Genomic DNA, 21,512 nt, shown 5'->3' with positions numbered 1-21,512 from the left:
GGAACAAAATAATGCAGCCATTTTTTAAAAAAGCTTTATTTCAACTTAGTTTAACCTGGAAGATGGCCCCCTACTTTCACTTGGCTGATTTGGCCACCTGGATAGATGACAAAGGAACATCGAGAGTAGACTACTGTAATGCACTCTATATAGGTCTCCCCTTAAAATCAACTTGGAAACTCCAGTTAGTGCAGAATGCTGCAGCTCGGTTATTATCAGGAATTAGGTAGTGCGTGGATATTACACCCATTCGGCAGTCACTCCACTGCTGTCTATTAGGTACCAGGTTCAATTCAAGGTATTGGCCACCAAATACAATGACCTTCATGGCCTCGGACCCTCATTTCTGCAGTACTGACTCTCCTCCTATGCCCCACTATGACAACTTTGCTTATCCGAAAAGGGCCTTCTGTATTAAGTGCCGTCAAGTCGCTTCCGACTCATGGCGACCCTATGAATCAATGTCCTCCAAAACGTCCTATCTTTAACAGCCTTGCTCAGATCTTGCAAACTGAGGGCTGTGGCTTCCTTTATAGAGACAATCCATCTCTTGTTGGGTCTTCCTCTTTTTCCCCGCTGTCTTTTCCTAGCATTATTGTCTTTTCCAGTGACTCTTGTCTTCTCATCATGTGACAAAAGCATGATAGCCTCAGTTTAGTCATTTTAGCTTCTAGGGTCAGATCAGGCTTGATTTGATCTATAACCCACTGATTTGTTTTTTGGGTGGTCCACGGTATCTGTAATACTCTCCTCCAACACCACATTTCAAAGGAGTCTACTTTCTTCCTATAAGCTTTTTTCATTGTTCAGCTTTCACACCCATACATAGTAATAGGGAATACAATGGCATGAATTAACTTGATCTTGGTGGCCAGTGACACATCCTTACACTTCAGAATCTTTTCTAGCTCCTTCGTGGCTGCCCTTCCCAGTCTCAATCTCCTGATTTCTTGGCTGCAGTCTCCATTTTGGTTGATCATGGAGCCAAGGAATAGAAAGTCTTCAACAATTTCAATTTCCTCATTATCGACCCTTAAAGTTGAGTAATTCTCCTGTAGTCATTACTTGTGTCTTCTTGATGTTCTGTAGGTACTCTCCCCCACTGCAAATAGGTGAAATCAACAACTGCCTGCTCATGTGTGTTTCCTGTAGTGGCTCCCACCCTATGGAATGCCTGCCTGTGGAAGGCTACCATCCTTTTGCCTTTCCACAAGCTATGTAAAACCCTGTTCTGGGGGACGTTTTTATAAAGGAAAGTGGGCTACATGCATTATAACAGAACCATTCAGGAAGACACTTCAAGAGAGGGAAGGGGGCTGTGAATTAATACGTATTATCTGTTGCTGTACATTTTTATCTTGCTCTCACTGTATATTTCTACTTATATAATGTCATTTCTTGCATTTTTTAACATGACTTATTTAATACTTATCCCTCGGTTCAGATTTCTGCAATCCTAGTCCTATTACATTGTTTATTAGATGTCTCTTCAGCCTGTTGATTGCACTGATTTACATTATGTAATCCACCTTGAGTCTCACCGAGAAAGGCGGACTATAACTCACAATAATAAATAATAAAGTCAATCAATATTATCATCCCCATCAAGCAGATGTGTTGAAACAGAATTGTGTTGAAACAGGCCGCCTCATGAATTTGCAGCAGAGGTGAAATTCTCTACCCCACCTCAAATGGCTTTGAACAAGGCACAGTCACTCTGCTTTTGATCCCCACCAGTACACTGGTAAGGCTGCCTCTGTGCACACGTTATCTGAGAGTAAAAACTCCACTGAATACAGCAGAGATTGTTTCTCAGCAAATTCACAGGACTGATGCTGCAGGAAATACACTCAGTGGTGCTTGTTTGCGAATTGGGGAAGGGATGAAAGATGACATTGTAAATTATGAGCAGGCTAAATACTTCCATGTGTCTGAAGACGGGTTGTTCTTCTGTTATACGAGCGCTCGGGACACTTTTCAGCCTCCTTTTAATGAAAAATCCAGCTGTTGCTTAGGAGACTGCATTGGCAATCTGTCAGTTTCCCAGACATGTCTGCATGTTCCGCCTCCAGATTTGCAAACAAATTATCTTTTGTCAACTTTCTCTCATTGTTTTTGTCTGTTAAACCACACTGATACATCCTCACCCTCCCATGCTCATTGCACAGAGTTTCTCTTTTAGCATCCCTTTTTTAAAAAGTCTGCCTCAAAAGATGTAAAAAACAAACGGCACCACCTGAATGACAGATCTTTGAGCGCAATCCTCCCAAAAGATCTCCTGAGTAAGCCCCCAATGAAACAAATGAGCATTTTGGAAGACAGCAATACCTTTATCACTATTAACCTTTCTAATAAGCTTGGGGGGGGGGGGGGGCGCAAGGGAAGGACTCAGGAGCAATTCTTACTCAGAAGTAAATCCCATTGTATTCAATGGGGCTTAATCCCAAGAAAGGCTATTTCACGTCTGGGGCAGTGGTTAAAAATGTCAGACTAGGATCTAGTAGACCCAGGTTCAAATCCCCACTCCGCCATGGAAGCTCACTGGGTGACCCTGGGCCAGTCACACATTCTCAGGTTAACCTACCTCACGGGGTAGTTGTGAGGATTAAAATGGAGAAGAGAACGATGTAAGCCACTTTGGGTCCCCAGTGGGGAGAAAGTATGAATGAACTAAAAATACACCTTTAAGATTGAAACCACAGTTTATCTCTTGAGTAAGAGAGTCTTAGGGTGAAACTACACAATTCAACTTCCTCAGGCTTGCCACAGGACAGCTGCAAGTTCCCCGCTGCAGGGCCCCGATTCTGGTCAGGAACTTCCGTGGGAAGAAGAGTTAGTTTTTATATGCTGACTTTCTCTGCCACTTAAGGGAGAATCAAACCGGCTTACAATCACCTTCCCTTCCCCTCCCCACAACAGACACCCTGTGAGGTAGGTGAGGCTGAGAGAGCTCTAAGAGAGCTGTGACTAGCCCAAGGTCACCCAGCTGGCTTCGTGTGTAGGAGTGGGGAAACAAATCCAGTTCACCAGATTAGCCTCCGCCGCTCATGTGGAGGAGCGGGGAATCAAACCCGGTTCTCCAAATCAGACTTCACCGCTCCAAACCACCGTTCTTAACCACTACACCACGCTGGCTCTCAGGAAGGGCTCCTTCCTTCCCCTGTGCTGTTTTTCCAGATCCAAAACATTGCCAAAGGCATTATATGCCTTGTCAGTGAGCTTCGCATGCCAGAATGCAATGCATAGGCAGCCCTCCCCTCCACTGAGAGAGCAAAGAAAGCCCTCCCCAGCACCATCTTGGGTCAGGAAAATCGTGTGGGAGGGGGCACGAACACCACCTCCCCCCATGCCATGGTCCCAACCAGAATCAGGCCCCTGCTGCAATTCTAAATGGAGTTGCTATAGGGAACATGCACCTGTAGCCAGTGTGGTGTAGCGGTTAAGAGCGGTGGTTTGGAGTGGTGGACTCTGATCTGGAGAACCAGGTTTGATTCCCCACTCCTCCACATGAAGCCAGCTAGGTGACCTTGGGGTAGTCACAGCTCTCTTAGAACTCCCTCAGCCCCACCTAATTCACAGGGTGTCTGTTGTGGGGAGGGGAAGGGAAGCCAGTTTGATTCTTCCTTAAGTGGTAGAGAAAAAAGGTAAAAAGGTAAAGGTCCTCTGTGCAAGAACTGGGTCATTCCTGACCCATGGGGTGATGTCACATCCCAACGTTTACTAGGCAGACTTTGTTTATGGGGTGGTTTGCCAGTGACTTCCCCAGTCATCTTTCCCTTTACCCCCGCCAACCTGGGTACTCATTTTACCGACCTCTGAAGGATGGAAGGCTGAGTCAACCTTGAGCCTGGTACCTGAAACCGACTTCCATCGGGATCGAACTCAGGTCGTGAGAAGAACTTGGACTGCAGTACTGCAACTTACCACTCTGCGCCACAGGGCTCCTAAGTGGTAGAGAAAGTCGGCATATAAAAACATATAAGATCTATCTATCTATCTACATATAAAAACTTCTTCTTCTATGGCTGCAAGTCCCTGTGGCAACCCTTTGAAAGACATAACATGTGGTTTGACCCTAGGGATGGGCAAGGCTCAAGAAATAAACTGGGCAAGGCTCAAGAAATAAACTGTGGCTACAATCTTAAATACACTTTGTCCCTTAGACATCCTTCACGTGGGAACTGCTTCCCTGTGGTACAATCCTGCATGGTTGCATATGAACGATGCCACAAAGTGCAATACAGTTTTTTCAGGCTAAGTTTCAATATGCCAAAAATCTAATGACAAAGCAAAAAAAAAGAAGAAGAAGAAGACAAATACTCTTTTTTTATGAAAACTGCCTTGCAACTGAGTTTATTGTCATGGAATTTGCCCATTTATCATAAATTCACAACACAGGAAAACTAAAACACCTCTTTGCCGAGTGCAGGTTTACTGCCAAGGCAGCCCAGGGCCGTGGTTCAAAAACAGTAACTCTAATAACTGGCAACTGGGCAAGGCACCCTGGACTGCAGGAACTGGCTAGTCACAATCCTTCACGTCTGTCCAACAGAAACAAAGCAACACAGGACTTAAAACTTCCCAACTTTTTTCCTTTGCCAACATGGCACAAACCTTTCCAGAATGATTTGCATTCACTTTGGTTAAAGGCTAATGCACCGACGAAACAGCATGGTCCTTAAGGAAGACAGGACAGCATTGTTGTTGGGGGTTTTTTTGCCACGTGGCCTTCCGGCGGCAAGCACAATACCCTCCTGCATCTCAAGACATATTTCCATAGGAAAGACGTCCACATTTCCACTGGGAAAAGCTGGCACAACTATGCAAAGTCCAGACACCTGGCTAGGCAGGCCCAAGAAACGCTGCTGTGGACCTCAGCACATCAAGAGCCCTTCCTTTGCCGCCAAGCGCTGCCGGTGGATTTTGTCTTGCTGCAGCTCTTCGTGGTTCGGGTGCCACAGCTTCAAGATGATCCTTTCGATATTGAGAGAGTAGATGGTGTGAGCAGGGATCACTTCTCGGTGGATCTACAGGTGGTGCACACATGGAGGAAATCTGATCAGCGACAAATTTGGGGCTTAAAACCCCAATTCTCCAACCTAAATCAACATCTCCCCTCTAACTTCTTTATTTCTTATGCTTCTATTGTGCTAGCGGGCAATAAAGCTTTGCAAGAAGCAGCGTCAGCACTGAGGGGGGGCTGCAAGTGAAAGGAAGCCATCCTGGCTGCCAAGGCAACCAAGGTGATGCCCCCGGCCTAGTCAGCCAACTCCTGGTCACTGTAGTAACCCAAACTGATGCCCACTGTTTCTCTGAGGAGACGCCTCCCGGCTCACCCACACAGCCCCCAGTCAGGAGCTTTCCCCTGCTCCCTTCCAGCTGGGCATGTGCGTCTTGTCACAGCTCACCCAGCATAGAGACAGGAAAGAAGGGGCTAGGCCCTAAGACAGACTGGTGACAGAGACAGCTTGCCTCAGGAATGGTGCGGGGAAAGACTGAGTAAACAGCTAGCTAGGGATGGGGTTACATGTGAGAGAATTTATCAGCCACCAGCAATCTTATTTTATTTTTGCCATGTCCAGCGTGTAACAGGATGGTTTTTACCATATTTTCAATATCTCTGTCGTTTTTTCTGGATTAAAACTGGAGGCGAACTTCGCTCTTACTCTCAAAAAGGTACTTTTACAGCAGGCATTCAGGATAGGGCCAGCATCCTCCTTGCAACAGTGGGACTGCCCAGGTGATAATGTCTCCCAGGATCCCACCCTGCCCAGTCCCAGTAAGGATTCAGGGACCGTATCATGCTTCTCGGCATCCCTCTACACCTGTCAACCGTAGCCTAGGCTGAGTCAGGGTATCACATTCCCTTATCCTTATACAAGAAGGGGCGGGAGGATCAATGCCGCACCAGACTCCTCCATGCAGAACCGCACACAGCACTGGATGCGTCCAACTGCAGAGATGTAATTTTTCAAGGCAGACTTCAGCCCCTCGCAGGGTATTCAGCTTTGCAATCACTGCACCAGCCATGAGACATCTCCAATCCCCACCCAGAATTCACAGAAAAATGGCAGATTAATTTGTGAAAACCTATAAGATCTGGATTGAATGGAGTGGAGGAAGGGTCTGCTTTCCTGGATTTATGGAGCTGTGGCAGGAAATGAATTAAACCAGATCTAAAGCTGGAGCTTGGTTAATGGCTGCACGCAAGAGGGAAGTATGTGTGGGATGAAGAAGAAGGGCGCACACGAGAGGGAAGTATGTGTGAGAAGAAGAAGAAGAAGGAGGTCACACACAAGAGGGAAGTATGTGTGGGAAGAAGGAGGAGGAGGAGGAGGAGGAAGAGGAGAACTTTCCAGGGCTGTTGCTCAGACTGGGTTCTTTGCTAGAAGATACCTTCTCCAGGAGAAGCTAGTCAGAGGGACAGCAAAATTACCTGCAATGCCTCAAAGAGGTCATACATATTCACAGGCGGCAGAGATGCTGGCGCAGTATCCCCAGAACAGGCTAGCAGGAGGGCAGCCTGCTGCTCAGCATCGTCAGGAGGAGGGTGGGAAGCCAGGTTCTGACCAGGAGGGGGTGCCAAGCAGGTTGGCGGGCTAGAAAAAGAGAGACGAAGAGGGGGGGAAATGACCCAGCATTACATTTTGGAAAAGCAGACATCCAAGTTTGGTTCTTTCCCCCAAGGGCTGATTTGGGCTTTATCCAAATTCTAGAAGCATGAATTTATGATTCAAAGCCTTTATAAAAACTGCATTTTGTTTGAACCAGTTCCAAACGGTTGAATGACAAATTCATCATCTGACGATTTTGCCTCCTGAAATCATTCAGCATGGTGTAGTGGTTAAGAGTGGCAGACTCTTATCCGGAGAACCAGGTTCGATTCCCCACTCATGAAGCCTGCTGGGTGACCTTGGGCCAGTCACTGTTCTCTCTGAACTCTATCAGCCCAGGCGGAGGCAGGCAACGGCAAACCACCTCCCAACATCTTTTGCCTTGAAAACCCTACAGGGTCGCCATCAGTCAGCTGTGACTTGACAGCCCTTTCCATCACCAATTATTCAGGGTTCATTTACACAACCTAATTTCCTGTGGGACAATGCACTTATAGCTTGGAACCTTGGCTTTAGGAGGTGGGTTAGTACAGACCAGCTTTTTATCTGTCACCGATCACATGATTAGCTGCTAAATGAGAAGATTAAATTATACTAACCGTTATTTCACCTAATGCTGTGACTGGCACTGCCACCACTAGCGGTGAGAAAAGTGTTAGTACATCAGACCAAGCCGTGTTGCAAGCTTTCCTCGATTGCTGGAGAACAGTCGGAGGACTAACCCTTAAACCGCTCACTGTATACCTCAGCAGCACCAGACTGGCATGCCAAGGTTGTTGCAAACCAGACCAGTAAACGTGACCCGCCTCTACTTTTTATGTGCCTGAATGTTACTGCAAGTACTTCGAAACTGCAGTTTTCCTTAAAAAGGTAAAGGTAAAGGTCCCCTGTGCAAGCACCGGGTCATTCCCGACCCATGGGTACTCATTTTAACGACCTCGGAAGGATGGAAGGCTGAGTCAACCTTGAGCCGGCTACCTGAAACCGACTTCCATCGAGATTGAACTCAGGTTGTGAGCAGAGTTTGGACTGCAGTACTGCAGCTCACCACTCTGAGCCACGGGGCAGTTTTCCTTACCATTCCATTAAATTGTTGTAAGCGACAACACTGTTCTTCAGGTAAGGCTGCGGATTGACGTTGCTTCCAAAGGCGTATCTGAAGTGACCATCCTTCAGGCGGTAGGCCTTCCTCCTGGATATTACTGACGCAAGGATATCCTTGAGATGCTTCTGCAGAGACAAACCCAAACACCGCAGCATGAGGAAAAAATGAGCAGAGGGAGCGTATCGGGGGAAACTCTCAGGCAGGGTCAAAACAGACACTCTGGGCACCAAAATGACAAACCCCAGACACTAAGAGCCAACCTAAATGTAACAGGGGCAGCCATATTTAGTTATTCACATGTCTGTCCCCAATCATGCACAAAGGAGAGGACAGTCTAAGATAACAAAGAGGCTTATGGGTAAGGTTACCCCCTAGTACTTTCCCCCATCTTGATTCCTGCTTTAAGACCAGGGAAGAAAAAAAGTCCCTAAAGCAATGGACAGAGAAGAGAAAAAAAAGGCAGAGGTGAGTTCAGATCTCCTGTTGGTGCAAAAACTAGGCCCTTCATCCTCCACATCTGATGTGAATGTGGCAGATATTTGAACAGCAAACATGGTTGCTTCTTTCACATATAGGCTGGTCATAAGAAGATAAGAAAAGCCCTGCTGGATCAGACCAAGGTCCAACAAGTCCAGCAGTCTGTTCATACAGTGGCCAACCAGCTGCCTCTAGGAAGCCCATAAGCAAGACGACTGCAGCAGCATTATCCTGCCTGTGTTCCACATGCTCCTCTGATACTAGAGATTGTCAGTCCTGAGCTTTGCAGTTACTTGATGCAAACCAGGGCCCTCGACAGCCACACCAAGGTACACACCCATCCCTTGGTCTTTCTCTGGTGACTGAGCAAAGCTCCACGTGCAGAGTATCCTGGGGAAGCAAAACAGAAAGGACCAAGGCAATCCCTGGGGAGTCTGGGCATGCAGGGAAGCCCTGTAGACTTTTCTATTTGCAAACCATGCAAGCACTGATTGCTATCCAATCTAGAAACTACCATTCTTTAAAAATGAACACACACACCCACTAGCCCCACCTGCCAATTCAGATTTTCAGGAATTCAAGCCTTTGCATCAGACTTGAGTTTTACTTTGCAAAGCACCGTATTAGGTGCTTTATGAACAACAAGAAAAACCCATTCTTTGTGAGAAGATTTACACACACACACACACACACACACACACACACACACAGCCTGTTTTGACCATACGCTGGGAGAATAAGTTAAGATAATGCACACCCAGAGGGTGTGCTCTGGGACATGGATGTCTGTTTTGCACCTTTCTGTAAAGAGACTGCCACACACTTATTACACACACTTGTTATGTGTAATAAGCTCTAAGAATAATAGAAGCTTGGATAACTGTAGATTGTAGACTTGCCCCGAATATGGGTAGAATATGGTCTTGTCTTAGTATTGTATTAGTGTTGTGAGAGGCTGTGGGAAGAGACTGTGGCTCAGTGGTAGAGCATCTGCTTGGCATGCAGAAGGTCCCAGGTTCAATCCCCGGCATCGCAGTTAAAGGGACTAGGCAAGTAGGTGATGTGAAAGACCCGACTGACATCCTGGAGAGCAGCTGCCGAACTGAGTAGACAATACTGACTTTGGTTCTTGTAGGTTATCCGGGCTGTGTGACCGTGGTCTTGGTATTTTCTTTCCTGACATTTTGCCAGCAGCTGTGGCAGGCATCTTCAGAGGAGTTAACACTGAAGAGACACTGTCCTTCAGTGTTACTCCTCTGAAGATGCCTGCCACAGCTGCTGGCAAAACGTCAGGAAAGAAAATACCAAGACCACGGTCACACAGCCCGGATAACCTACAAGAACCAATGAACTCTGACCGTGAAAGCCTTCGACAATATAATACTGACTTTGACGGACCAAGGGTCTAATTCAGTATAAGGCAGCTTCATGTGTTCAAGTATGTGTGTTGTGTATTTTGTTATGTGTAGTGTTAAAAATTTTTAAAAAAATTAAAAAAAAAGACTGCCAGCCCAGAGGTTGCCTGCAGTACTGTCTGAGCCACACAGACAATTGCCCCATGCTGGTGTTCTCACCTCCACGGCATAGACAATGACCGTCACGGCCTCTTCGGTGACATTATCCAGGCCATGCTCAAAAGCAGTGACGATCATCCTTCCCTCCAGCTGGCCCCAAGTGGGAAGCATCATGGTATGTGAACACAGCTTCAAGTCATCGTCTTCTTGGGGGTCCTTGGCCATAAACTGTGGGGCTCCTGATAATGGATTCTGTGGCTGGAACCGGTGCTGTAAAACGTAAGCGATGGATTTCGGTTAGCTAGCCAGCTGTAATGCTATGATATGTTAGTATATTGTATGGAGAATATCACCTGCCACATCCCCAAGGCTTCAGGTAGATTAAAAAAAAAAAAACCTTTACAGCCAAACTTCTAGTGGCGAATAGTTGGAAAGGATGGGGATATACCACTAATTTCTTAGAAAAATGGCTTCCCTCTATTTAATATATAGTATTAGTGGGGGGATATAGTACGGTTGAGTATCTCTTATCTGGACATCCAAAATATGGAAAGATCCGAAATACGGACATTTTGAGCCGACATGCAGGCATTACTCACAGGCTCTCAGTAGTGCCATTGGTTCAATGTACACAAAATTATTTAAAATATTGTTTAAAATTACATTCAGGCTATGTGTATAAAGTGTATATAAACATAAATGAATTTTGTGTTTAGACTTGGGTCCCATCTTCACGAAATCTCTTTATGTATATGCAAATATTCCAAAATATGGAATGATCCAAAATATGGAACACTTCTGGTCCCAAGCATTCTGGATAAGGGATACTCAACCTGTAAGGACATCAAAATTTAAAGCAACACACGTACAGTTTTATTGTATGTGTATCGAAAATACCATAACGTATGACAATACAACATACTGTTCACTAGAACATAATTGCAAGATCTCATGTTCCATCTTTACAATAAAGTAACAAGCAATGTCTTTGTAAAGAAGGTATTTTTCCTTTTTTCAGGACCCTCTGTTGTCAATGGATTACAATTTCAAATTCAAAAATAAAAAGGAAAAAAACACACCTTTATTTCATTTAACAGCGCAACCCCTAGTGATGTAGGTCACATCATTCAGGGCTGTTTCTCCACAGAAGTACAGAAAAAGCAAAGGATGTTGTATAAGAGATAAATGTTTGCAAATTGTTTGTTGTATGACACGACAGAGTTGACGAACGTTGTGGTACATCACCTTAGGTGGGATGTCATGTTATAGGAAACGCAGGGCTGCTGTAAAAACGGCAGCCTGGTGTCACATTTCCCCCTTGTAACGTTCTGTAACATTCGCCGCAATTTAGCTCATCTCCTAAGATGTCATTTTTTGCCTTCCTGCTCATCCATGGATTTGAGATGCACACTGTGGTGGCGTCAGACCAGAAAGTAAGCTATGCAATAGTCCGGAGGAGCATGACACTCGGTGGGTAAGATCTAGCCCAGGGGTGTCAAACTCATTAGTCACGAGGGCCAGATACGATATAAATGTCACTTGGTCGGGACGGGCCACGCCTCGCCAGCCGAGGTTGAGACTGGAAGGGGTGGCTGCCTCGGCTGGCCCGCGGGCCGGATCCAGCCCGCAGGCCTTCTGTTTGACACCCCTGCCCTAGAGTGTTCTTGTGTTTCTTTCCCCCACCCCAGCCTTCCTGTAGTTCCCTCCCTCCCCTGCTTCCACAGAAGAAGTGGCTGCCTCAACTAGCCTGCGGGCCGGATAAGAGCTCTCAAGGGGCCGCATCCGGCCCGTGGGCTGTATGTTTAACGCCCCGATCTAGCCAGCTTTTTCACTCAATCTCACCCAATTTCCCTCCTTTCTCCAGCCCCTACCTCACATGCCTTTGGTCCATGTAAAGTCCCATGATCTCCAGCAGAAGCTTTTTGGTGGTCAAAGGGAGCATTGCTCCTTCTTTTCACCAGTGTAAACGCTGGCTGGATCCAGCCCCAAATGTAAATGTTCCACTTCCTGGGCTCAGTTTACCAATTTCCTGTTTCCAACGCGCATGAGAAAGGACCTGGTCTCTTTTAATACACAGACTTACATCAAACTTCTGTCGAGCGGAAGAAAATTTTTTCTTCCCTTTGGGCTTGCCAGGTTTTGTTGCAGAACCTCCTGTCCATGGCAGAGAGCCAGCACCCTCTGGAAACAGCAGAGGAGAAAACAGTTAAGACTCAGACTTAGCAAGGATATGACTGCATTCATAAAATAAACATTTTAATAATACTTACACCAGAGCTCTTAAAGACCCGGCATGCCCTGTTCAATTTAAGGCCAATTTCGAAGCCGGAGATTCCTTATGCAAAGCCAGGTGTTTTTATTTCATGCCATCAGCCTCCTGGCAGTCTGACAAATCACATTTTAAGACTTCCCCACACATTTTGATTTTTGGTAGGAGAGCTGATCAAGCAAAATTGTAAGCGCTACTTGCAGATCTCTGAAATGCAAACTTCTTTAGAGTGTGCTTCCTGGAGAAAAGACTCTCTTTTTACTATGTGTTTTATATTACATACCTCAGCAGGGCCCTGAAAAGATTGTAAGACGCTGAAAAAGGTGCACTTTAAAACTGCACATGGATAGCTACTAGATTCATGGGTAAAATCTCAGATATTTCATTGTTTTTAAAAAAGACAGTATCCTGGGCCAGTGCTGCACCCTGCAACTGGCATCCAGGCCTTCCTGCCAGCGTCCGGGCCACCAACCCCAGCGTTAGCTGCCCAGAAGCCGGGGGGGGGGGGGCCTTCCTGACTTGCCTGATGTTCAAATTGTTTTTGTGATAAAGAAGCACATTCTAATGATTTAGTCTTAATGGAGCTTCAGGATTAAGAGATATTTTGTATATATGATATAATAAACATATGAGGTAAAATATAGTGACTTTTAGACACTGTTTGATCACTGGCCCATGTGCTGTTATTTGTATATCAGATTTATTATATACAGCATAAGTGATTTTTTGTTATTACCACAAAAATGCTGCGACCATTTTAAAGTCACTGTAAAATGCAGTAAGGAACTGATTGTGATCAGGCCCGCAACATGGTAGACTGAGGTGTCAGCGTGGTGTAGCGAATAAGAGCAGTGGACTCTGATCTGAAGAACTGGGTTTGATTCCCCACTCCTCTACATGAACGGTGGACTCTAATCTGGTGAACCGGGTTGGTTTCCCCACCACTAGGTGACCTTGGGCTAGTCACCGTTCTCTCAGCACCAACACACACGCTTGGGAACCACTCAATTCGTATCAATAATTTCTATATTTCCTGTTAGTAAAGGAGAAGGAAAGAACAAGACACTTCACTTCAGTACTCTTGCATTCAGGTCAAAAAGGCAAAAAGAAGCCAGCATTTCCTCATGAAAGCTCCAACAGGGATTTTCCTTCGCTCCTGCTTGTGTTACTCCAATCCTATGCTGCTCTCTGGAGGGTTCTTCACACGTGCCAATAGAAGGACCTACTTGGTGGGATCAAAATCAAGTCCAATTCTGAAAGAGTAAGGGACCCGGAATTGTGGCTGCTGTACTTTTGACACAGCACAGACAGGATGAGGCTGCTGCAGTCTTCCTGTCTGTGGGCTTCCTAGAGGTAGCTGGTTGGTCACCGTGTGAACAGAATGCTGGACTAGATGGGCCTTTTGGTCTGATCCAGCATGGCTCTTCTTATGTTCTTTTGACACAGGATTTTTCAGAATTAGAGCTGTAATTAGAGCAGCCCTTAGTTACTTAAAACAAAACCCGAAGTCAGTGAACTATAATTTACTATTTGTTTTTATTCTGCGCTTGTGCTGGGCCGCAATGTACAGCCTGCTTCCAGCTATCCTTTCTTAGCTTCGTATCTGAACTTTGTCCACCCGGCTTTTTGCTGTTCAGTCACTCCTTGTTAAGTTAAACGGGGCCAATGGAGTACTTCAAGATGTTTCTTGGATTTTAATTTTTTCCTCCCCCATTTCCTCAGTTATTAACCTTTTTACACACCACTTACACAGCCCTGCCAAACTACATTTGTTAAAACAAGTAGAATCTGGACCAAGGAGAAAAAGAACGGGGGGAGGGGTGGCTATGAAAAAAAGGCCACACACCTATCTTGGCAGGATTGAGCAAGCAGGGAAGCTGCACCTCAGAAAGAGATTTCAGCTACCCAACACTGTCCCAGCTGCTGCAGAGCGAAATCCTCCTCTCTGGCAGAGTTATCTACATTTCGCTTAGCGACTGCAAGACTGCCAGAACTAAACAGCCCCAAACAAAGTTCGTTTATCATACGGGACTTGGCAGATACAATGGGCACAACATCAGAGATGACAAAAAGAAGTTGTCAAGGGATATCAGGGAGCTTTGCAGGCTCTGGGGTGTCTTGCTTCCTTAAATAGATTCCTTGCTTCCATGGCGGCAGAGATAAACTTGAAAACATGAACATAAAGTCAGCAGAGTCACATGAAGGGCAAGAGACACGCATGTATTTTTGTCTTCACACCATGGCGGCTTGCTGTCATTACCACATATATAGTATTTAAACATGCCATTTTACACAGAATTATGCAGGAGGGCTTTTTATAAAGGGAACAGGGCCACAGACAAACTGTTCATAGTTGTCACTACTCTGTTCATTTTATACACTGTACCATCACACTGTTTCTCCGACTGTTCTAAAGGGCTCTTTTATCAAGGGATTCGGGTCATTGTTGACTTCTGTGAAGTTTCAGGTAATCAGTATCGCTCTGTTTGCTGCATGCACCATACTATTGAATTGTTTCTCTGGTTTTCTAATCCAGTTTTGTTTCATTGTTGTATGTATTATACTGTTTCCCCGTGCATAGTATACTGTTTAGTACACTACCCTAGCTCTGATTGAGCTGTTTTAAACTGTGTAATCCACCTCAGTGAAAAAGGCAGACTACAAATGAAGTAAGTCAGTAATAAATAAAATTTTCACCTTTGTGATTGTACAGGAAACAGCACTGTTAAATCTGAATCAACCGAGCTGGTCTCCATCTTCCCTTCCCTGTGCCTCTCTTTAAAATGCTTGAGGAACACAAACATATTGTTGTGTATAGATATTGTCTGCACTGTACCACAGTGAGACACGAACCCTTCCCTCCTGGGAATCCTACTGTACATGGGGTTCTGCATACAAGCCTTCTAACCACAGGGATACGTACACCTGCGATGAAGGAGACATGGTGGGCTATTCCTAGTAACCTGCTGGTACATTGTCTTGAAGGAATGTGTGTGGATTTGGTTGGATGACGTACAGTAACTATTGATCGGCACCTCCACTGCTAAATGTGGAGAAGTGTGTTAGTCAGCTACATCATGGTTAGTAGGTGACAAATTAATTTCAAGGAACTCTGTGGGAGTGCCTAGTGCCTGCTGTTACGTTGCCTTTTGTTTTTTTCTGCTAGTAATGTGTTTCTGACTTTGCTGCAATCACAAAATACTAGCATAGCTGTTCTATAGGATTAGCCCGCCCCTCCACTGCAGAAGACTTGAGCTACCTTGGCATCCAGTCCATTCAGGACATACTGAGAACCCTTGTTTCTGGGGGCAAAACAACATGCGCCTAACCATACAAAAGTGACACTGATAAAGACAGCATAGCATAGGCTAATATTCAGGAACTCACAGCAAAATACCCAGGTTCTTATAAAATCACAAAATCACAGTCACACAAGGTTGGAAGAGACCACAAGGGCCATCCAGTCCAACCCCCTGCCATGCAGGATCCCACAATCAAAGTGCTCCCGACAGATGGCCATCCAACCTCTGCTTCAAGACCTCGAAAGACGGGGACACCCCCCCCCCCGAGGCAGCGCATTCCACTGTCGAACCGTCCTCACCATCAGAAAGTTCTTCCTAATGTTTAGGTGGAATCGTTTTTCTCTTAGTTTAAATCCAATACTCTGTGTCCTAGTCTCTGAAGCAACAAGCTCAAACATGGCCAGGGGCATGAGCCCTTCAACAGGCTCTTAGCCATCCAGTACCTTTGGATGAACCAGCAACTAATTCCTGACCCACTCATGCCATATTGTTGGGGTTGGGTTTTTTGTTTTGGTTTATCTATATTGTGTTTGTTGTTGTTGTAAGACACTTTGGGACCCCTTGGGAAGGGGGGAAAGCAGGATATAAATACCTAAACAAATTATCATAAAGTATAACTACCAGTAGAACTATGCCTAACATAAGCCACCTTGGGTCCTCTTGGGGGGGAGGAGCAGGATATAAATACTTAAATAAATGCTCATAAAGTATAACACTACCAGTAGAACCATGCCTAACATAAGCTTACCGCAGCTATCTCTTTGAGTCCAGATGCATGAGAATTTTTATAGTTGACTTACCAGGTGCGGAAACCAAGATCTGGCATCGTGTGAGTATAGCCAAAAGGAAATCATTGTGCGAATGGACTGCCAGAAGGAAGAAGGGGAAAATAAAACAGAGGTAATTCATACTGATGATAGCAAGTAGCCCTACAATCATGTAAGCGTTTGTATCAGCACCACAAAATAGCATGAGCTGTATATGTAAGTATGTAGCATAGTACTTAATCATGTAAGAATATTGTAAAAACAATACAGCTGTATACAATAAACTTATTTTTAATTCTATGCAAAGGCAATGAATTGGATGTGTGTGTAAAGTGCCATCAAGTCGTAGCCGACTTATGGTGACTCCATAGGGTTTTCAATCCAAGAGACTAATAGAGGAGGTTTATCATTGCCTTCCTCTGCATAGCAACCCTGGTATTCCTTGGTGGTCTCCCATCCAAGTACTAGCCAGTACGGACCCTGCTTAGCTTCTGAGATCTGACAAGATCAGGCTAGCCTGGGCCATCCAGGTCAGGGCTGATTAATTAGATACCAGACACATATTTCAGCATCCTGAAAATCTCAGCTTTCACCTTCTAAAAAGCCCTTCAGGATGCTGCAAGAACACACTCGGAAACGTATCAGCAAAGCCCAATGAAATCTCTGAAGCCCGCAGGGGGGGCTAAATGAAGGGTCCCTTAGTCATAGTGCAATTTCACTTTCCCCATTCCCATGACCTACCACAGCCAAATAATTTTAGAGAGGGCAGTTGTAAATATTTGGCTGACAGGACAGCAATCCCCAATCTCACTTACATGCATTTATTGATGGGAATATAGAATATAGGAGAAAGAACTCAGAGATGTACCATTGTCTTGTGTGAGGAGCCTTCGAGCTTCCAGGTCAAACTCTTCTTTGCTGATCTTTTGCTTAAACCACAGCTTCAAATTAGCCCAGTATCTATACAAGGTACAAACAGTGTAATATCAGTGATACGCTCTTCCTATCAAAATCTATCTTTTTTCTCTTAAAGGGCCTATCAGGTCATTTCCTAGAATCTAATGAGAGGAACTGCAAGGATAGTCTAGTCCAGGACCAGGCAGAATACTGACTTCAATGAGAGGGCTGATTTCAGCTTGATCACAACCATTCCAACGCCCCTGCGACTTAGAGCTTTTCTTACCACTATTTTAAACTCTGTGTGGACTGAGAACACAGCCTGGCACTACACAGCAGGGGACATGACATGGTATAACCAAAGTTTGCAAGTGCATGCTCCTAGAAATCCCAAAAATTGAGGTAGGAGCAGTGTAGCCTGTCCATCATCACGACCTGCCTGCCCGTGATCCACCATTGTGGGGCAAGGTAAGAGAAGTATGCCATAGTCCAGTCTTTTAATGGGCAGATGGTTTCTGTAGCTCTCCTAGTCATAGTGCAACTTTTAGAATTTGATGTTAGATTGCTGTTCTGTTTTAAGGAAACTGTAGACTGCCATTGACCGTCAAAAAGACAAATAAGTGGGATCTAGATCAAATCAAGCCTGAACTAACCCTAGAAGCTAAAATGACCAAACTGCTATTATACTTTGGTCACATTATGAGAAGGCAAGACTCACTGGAAAAGACAATAATGCTAGGAAAAGTTGAAGGCAGCAGGAAAAGAGGAAAATCCAATATAAGATGGATTGACTATAAAGCCACAGTCGTCAGTTTGCAAGACCTGATCAAGGCTGTTAATAATACGACATTTTGAGGGCATTGATTCATAGGGTTGCCATTAGTTGGAAGCAACTTGCCGGCACTTAACACACAGGCAGTAACTCAGACATGTGGTACAGGCAAGTGACCCTAGTTTATGGCTCAAAAAGTATATTTAGCTGCAACCAGTTCTAAGAGTCACCATTTTGAGATTGGCAAACTCCATGCTGTGGTTTAAAAAGAAAAAAATCCTGCAAGCCTGAAGTCTGTCCGTCCCTTTCTATTCCCATACATTTTTGCTCCATCGCTGAGAAACCATCTTTCAGTCTCCACAAATACTTTCAGAGAAAGAGATCCTATGGCTTCCATCATTAACTTATTCCATTTTCCATCTGATACCACTAGAATATAGATCTCCTGACTCATTTAACTTCATATAATTTAAATGTGGATACTCAGGTGCAAAGGAGATGGTTTACCAGTACTGCTGTAAAAAAGGGGACTTAAGCACAGCTGCTCAAGCAAAAGTATGGGGGGAAAGCAGTTGCAAAAATCCCTCTTAACTATTAAATCACATGGGAACCCTGTCTTCCTTTTCAAATCATCACCTTCATTTTAATCTTGCAAGAGGTTTTACAAATAACTTGTTGGACTTCACGTGTTGTTCTGCTTGTACAAATGGCACCTCTGCTTGCCAGAGATTTCCGCCTATCCCTCCTCCTGCTGCATTACCCTCCTTACCATTTCCAAGGGGCTCTGACCCTGAAGAGCAGGATTTCATGTAGTACAAGCAGGAAAGTTCCATTCACAAACGTTATTACACTCACAGCGTGCAAGACCCAACCCAATGATTCTAAACTTGAGCTATCCAGCTTGCAGTAATGTGTTACTCTTTCATTGGCTATTTCAGGATGAATTATAAATCTGACAGGGGCAGCGGATACTTCACTACTGTGTCATTATGAAATTTAGAATCTTAAGTGTTGAATGAAAACCTTAGGGTCATAGCAGTAGCAATTTCACAGTTGAAATGGCTGAAATGCCAGCAGGGGGAACTCATGTTCTTTGTATATCCTATCTGTGATTTGTGGATGTTACATCTATGATGAGAACAAGGAATCTGGCCTTTAAACAAAGAGGGTCTACCTCCTTAGAACATCATTGTTTCTACCCTGATCCCAGAGAAAAGGTTCAAAATAGGCAAAGTAACTCACACTGGCACTGCTTTCAAACTCTATGAAACTTGGGCCATCAACAGAACTGCTTGAATTTTTGTTTTGTTAATTGGAAAGTTTCCGTAGTATTTAGAAATCCTCATGTTTATGAGATGACTGAACATAGCCCATGTGGCGCAGTGGGTAAAGTGTCAGACTAGGATCTGGAAGGTAAAGGTAGACCCCTGTGCAAGCACCGGGGCATTACTGACCCATGGGGTGTCATCACAACACGACATTTACTAGGCAGACTGTGGCTTGCCATTGCCTTCCCAGTCATCTACACTTTACCCCCAGCAAGCTGAGTACTCATTTTACCGACCTTGGAAGGATGGAAAGTGAGTCAACCTTGAGCCGGCTACCTGAAACCGACTTCCGTTGGGACTGAACTCAGGTCTTGAGCAGAGCTTTGACTGCAGTACTGCAGCTTACCACTCTGCGCCACAGGGCTCAGAAGACCCATGTACAAATCCCTACTCTGGCTTGGAAATTTGTTGGGTGACTTTGGGCCAGTCATGCACTCTGAGCCTAACTTCCCTCACCAGTTCTGGTGAGTTCTGGTGAGGATGAAATGGAGTACACCGATGTATGCCACCTTGGGTCCCCACTGAGGTAAAAGGCAGGATATAAATTAAATAAATAAGTAACAATATACTGAATTAACACTTTGCAGTCAGACAATTCAAAAAGTACCAACCACTGACAAGATGCTGATTGACCTCAAGGACTGGCTGCGATACTACAAAATATGTTGTGAGATAAAGTCATCGTCCCCAGGGTGGAAGACACAAGGTCACACCTCTTAAGCTAGTTAAACCTTGTAATGCAGACCAGCCCTCTTACCTGCTCCACCATTATTTTCCCTCCTTCACACCATCTACTCACCTGTGTCTGCTTATTCTCACTCCCTTTTCCATGCTCTCTCTACAACACACACTTTGCTATCATCATTGCAATCCTTCCTCTGAATGTCCACCCTAGTCCTTTAAAGCTGGCAGAGAAAGCCAGAATAGCCATGCAATTCGAGAGAAAAGAGGGCAGTGGAAACTCTAATTGTAGTATAAATAAAATATTGTATCACTGAAGTAATTCTGGAGAATTCACAATAGTTCATTTACATTTTCCCTCAAGTATTATTTTTTGTGTGCCATCAAGTGACAGCTGACTTACAGTGACCCTATAGGATTTTCAAGAAAAGGTTCAGAGGTGGTTTGCCATTGCCTGCCTCCGTGTGGGCTGAGAGAACTGTGACTGGCCCAAGGTCACCCAGCGGGCCTCATGTGGAGGAGTGGGGAATCGAACCCGGTTCTCCAGATTAAGAGTCCACCACTCTTAACCGATGCACTTAGGGTTGCCAGGTTCCTCTTCGCCACCGGGGGAGATTTTGGGGGCGGAGCCTGAGGAGGGCGGGGTTTGGGGAGGGACTTCAATGCCATAGAGTCCAATTGCCAAGGCGGCCATTTTTCTCCAGGTGATCTGATCTCTATCGGCTGAAGATCAGTTGTATTAGCGGGAGATCTCTTGCTACTACCTGATTTATCATGCATAATATTGCACAGACAATGATTATATAATTGTATGTTAACTATATGCCTAAATTGAACAAAGACATACTTTGCATTTATTGAATGCTTGTTTTTCTGCTCTTTTGTATTTGCTAACTAACTGTATAGCAGGCTAACCTTTATTTACCTACCGCTACCTGGCAGTTGGCAACCCTAAATGCACCACACTGGCTCTCCTTGGAGGTCGCCCATCCAAATACTAACCATGGCTGACCCTGCTTAGCTTCTGAGATCTGACAAGATCAGGCTAGCCTGGGCCATCCAGGTCTGTGTATATGCATACATATACATATATACACACACATATATACACACACACAACTCTATACCTGTGTCCATGTGTATGCATGCATATGTGTGTGTGTGTGTATATACCGTATTTTTCGCTCCATAAGACGCACTTTTTTCCTCCTCAAAAGTGAGTGGAAATGTCAGTGCGTCTTATGGAGCGAATGCAGCGGTAGCGGGGTGCCGAGCCGGGTCGCCGGGCCGGCTGGGATGCCGCCAGCCAGCTGGGGGGGTGGGAGGCCCCTCCCAGCCCCCCAGCGCAGCGGTAGCGGGGCGCCGAGCAGGGACCGGGGCCGGCTGGAATGCCGCCAGCCAGCTGGGGGTGGGTGGGAGGCCCCTCCCAGCCCCCCAGCGCAGCGGTAGAGGGGCACGGAGCCGGGACGCCCAGGGAACCGGCTTGAATGCCGCCAGCCAGCTCCAAGCCGCCCAGTGCAGCGGCAGCGGGGCACCAAGCAGGGCAGCCCCGGGAGCCGGCTCGGCTGCTGCCAGCCAGCTGGGGGGTGGGAGGCACCTCCCAGCCGCCCAGCGCAGCGGCAGTGGGGCGCGGAGTCGGGCAGCCCCGGGAGCCGGCTTGAACGGCGCCAGCCAGCTGGGGAGGTGGGAGGGGCCTCCCACCCCCCCCCAGCTGGCTGGCAGCACCCGAGCCGGCTCCCGGGGCTGCCCGGCTCTGCGCCCCACTGCCACTACGCTGGGTGGCTGG

The 21,512-nt window shown here is 45.8% G+C and overlaps 1 protein-coding gene across 1 annotated transcript in view; it reads right to left on the bottom strand.

The window, feature by feature from the left end:
* Window positions 1-4,742: 4,742 nt before the first annotated feature.
* Window positions 4,743-21,512, bottom strand: part of TADA1 (transcriptional adaptor 1) — a 21,799-nt gene continuing 5,029 nt past the window's right edge. The window contains exons 2-8 of the mRNA XM_056845682.1: window positions 16,917-17,008; window positions 16,082-16,147; window positions 11,794-11,891; window positions 9,771-9,980; window positions 7,693-7,844; window positions 6,437-6,599; window positions 4,743-5,027 (exon numbers count right to left, since the gene is read on the bottom strand). Of these exons, the coding sequence (XP_056701660.1) occupies window positions 4,875-5,027; window positions 6,437-6,599; window positions 7,693-7,844; window positions 9,771-9,980; window positions 11,794-11,891; window positions 16,082-16,147; window positions 16,917-17,008 (934 nt within the window). The 3' untranslated portion in view covers window positions 4,743-4,874. The remainder of the gene's footprint in view (window positions 5,028-6,436; window positions 6,600-7,692; window positions 7,845-9,770; window positions 9,981-11,793; window positions 11,892-16,081; window positions 16,148-16,916; window positions 17,009-21,512) is intronic.

Source organism: Euleptes europaea, chromosome 2 (assembly GCF_029931775.1).
Source record: "Euleptes europaea isolate rEulEur1 chromosome 2, rEulEur1.hap1, whole genome shotgun sequence".
NCBI classification, from domain to species: Eukaryota; Metazoa; Chordata; class Lepidosauria; order Squamata; family Sphaerodactylidae; genus Euleptes; species Euleptes europaea.
Note: the sequence above shows the minus strand (reverse complement) of the source record. Positions and strands in the feature narration are given on the sequence as shown.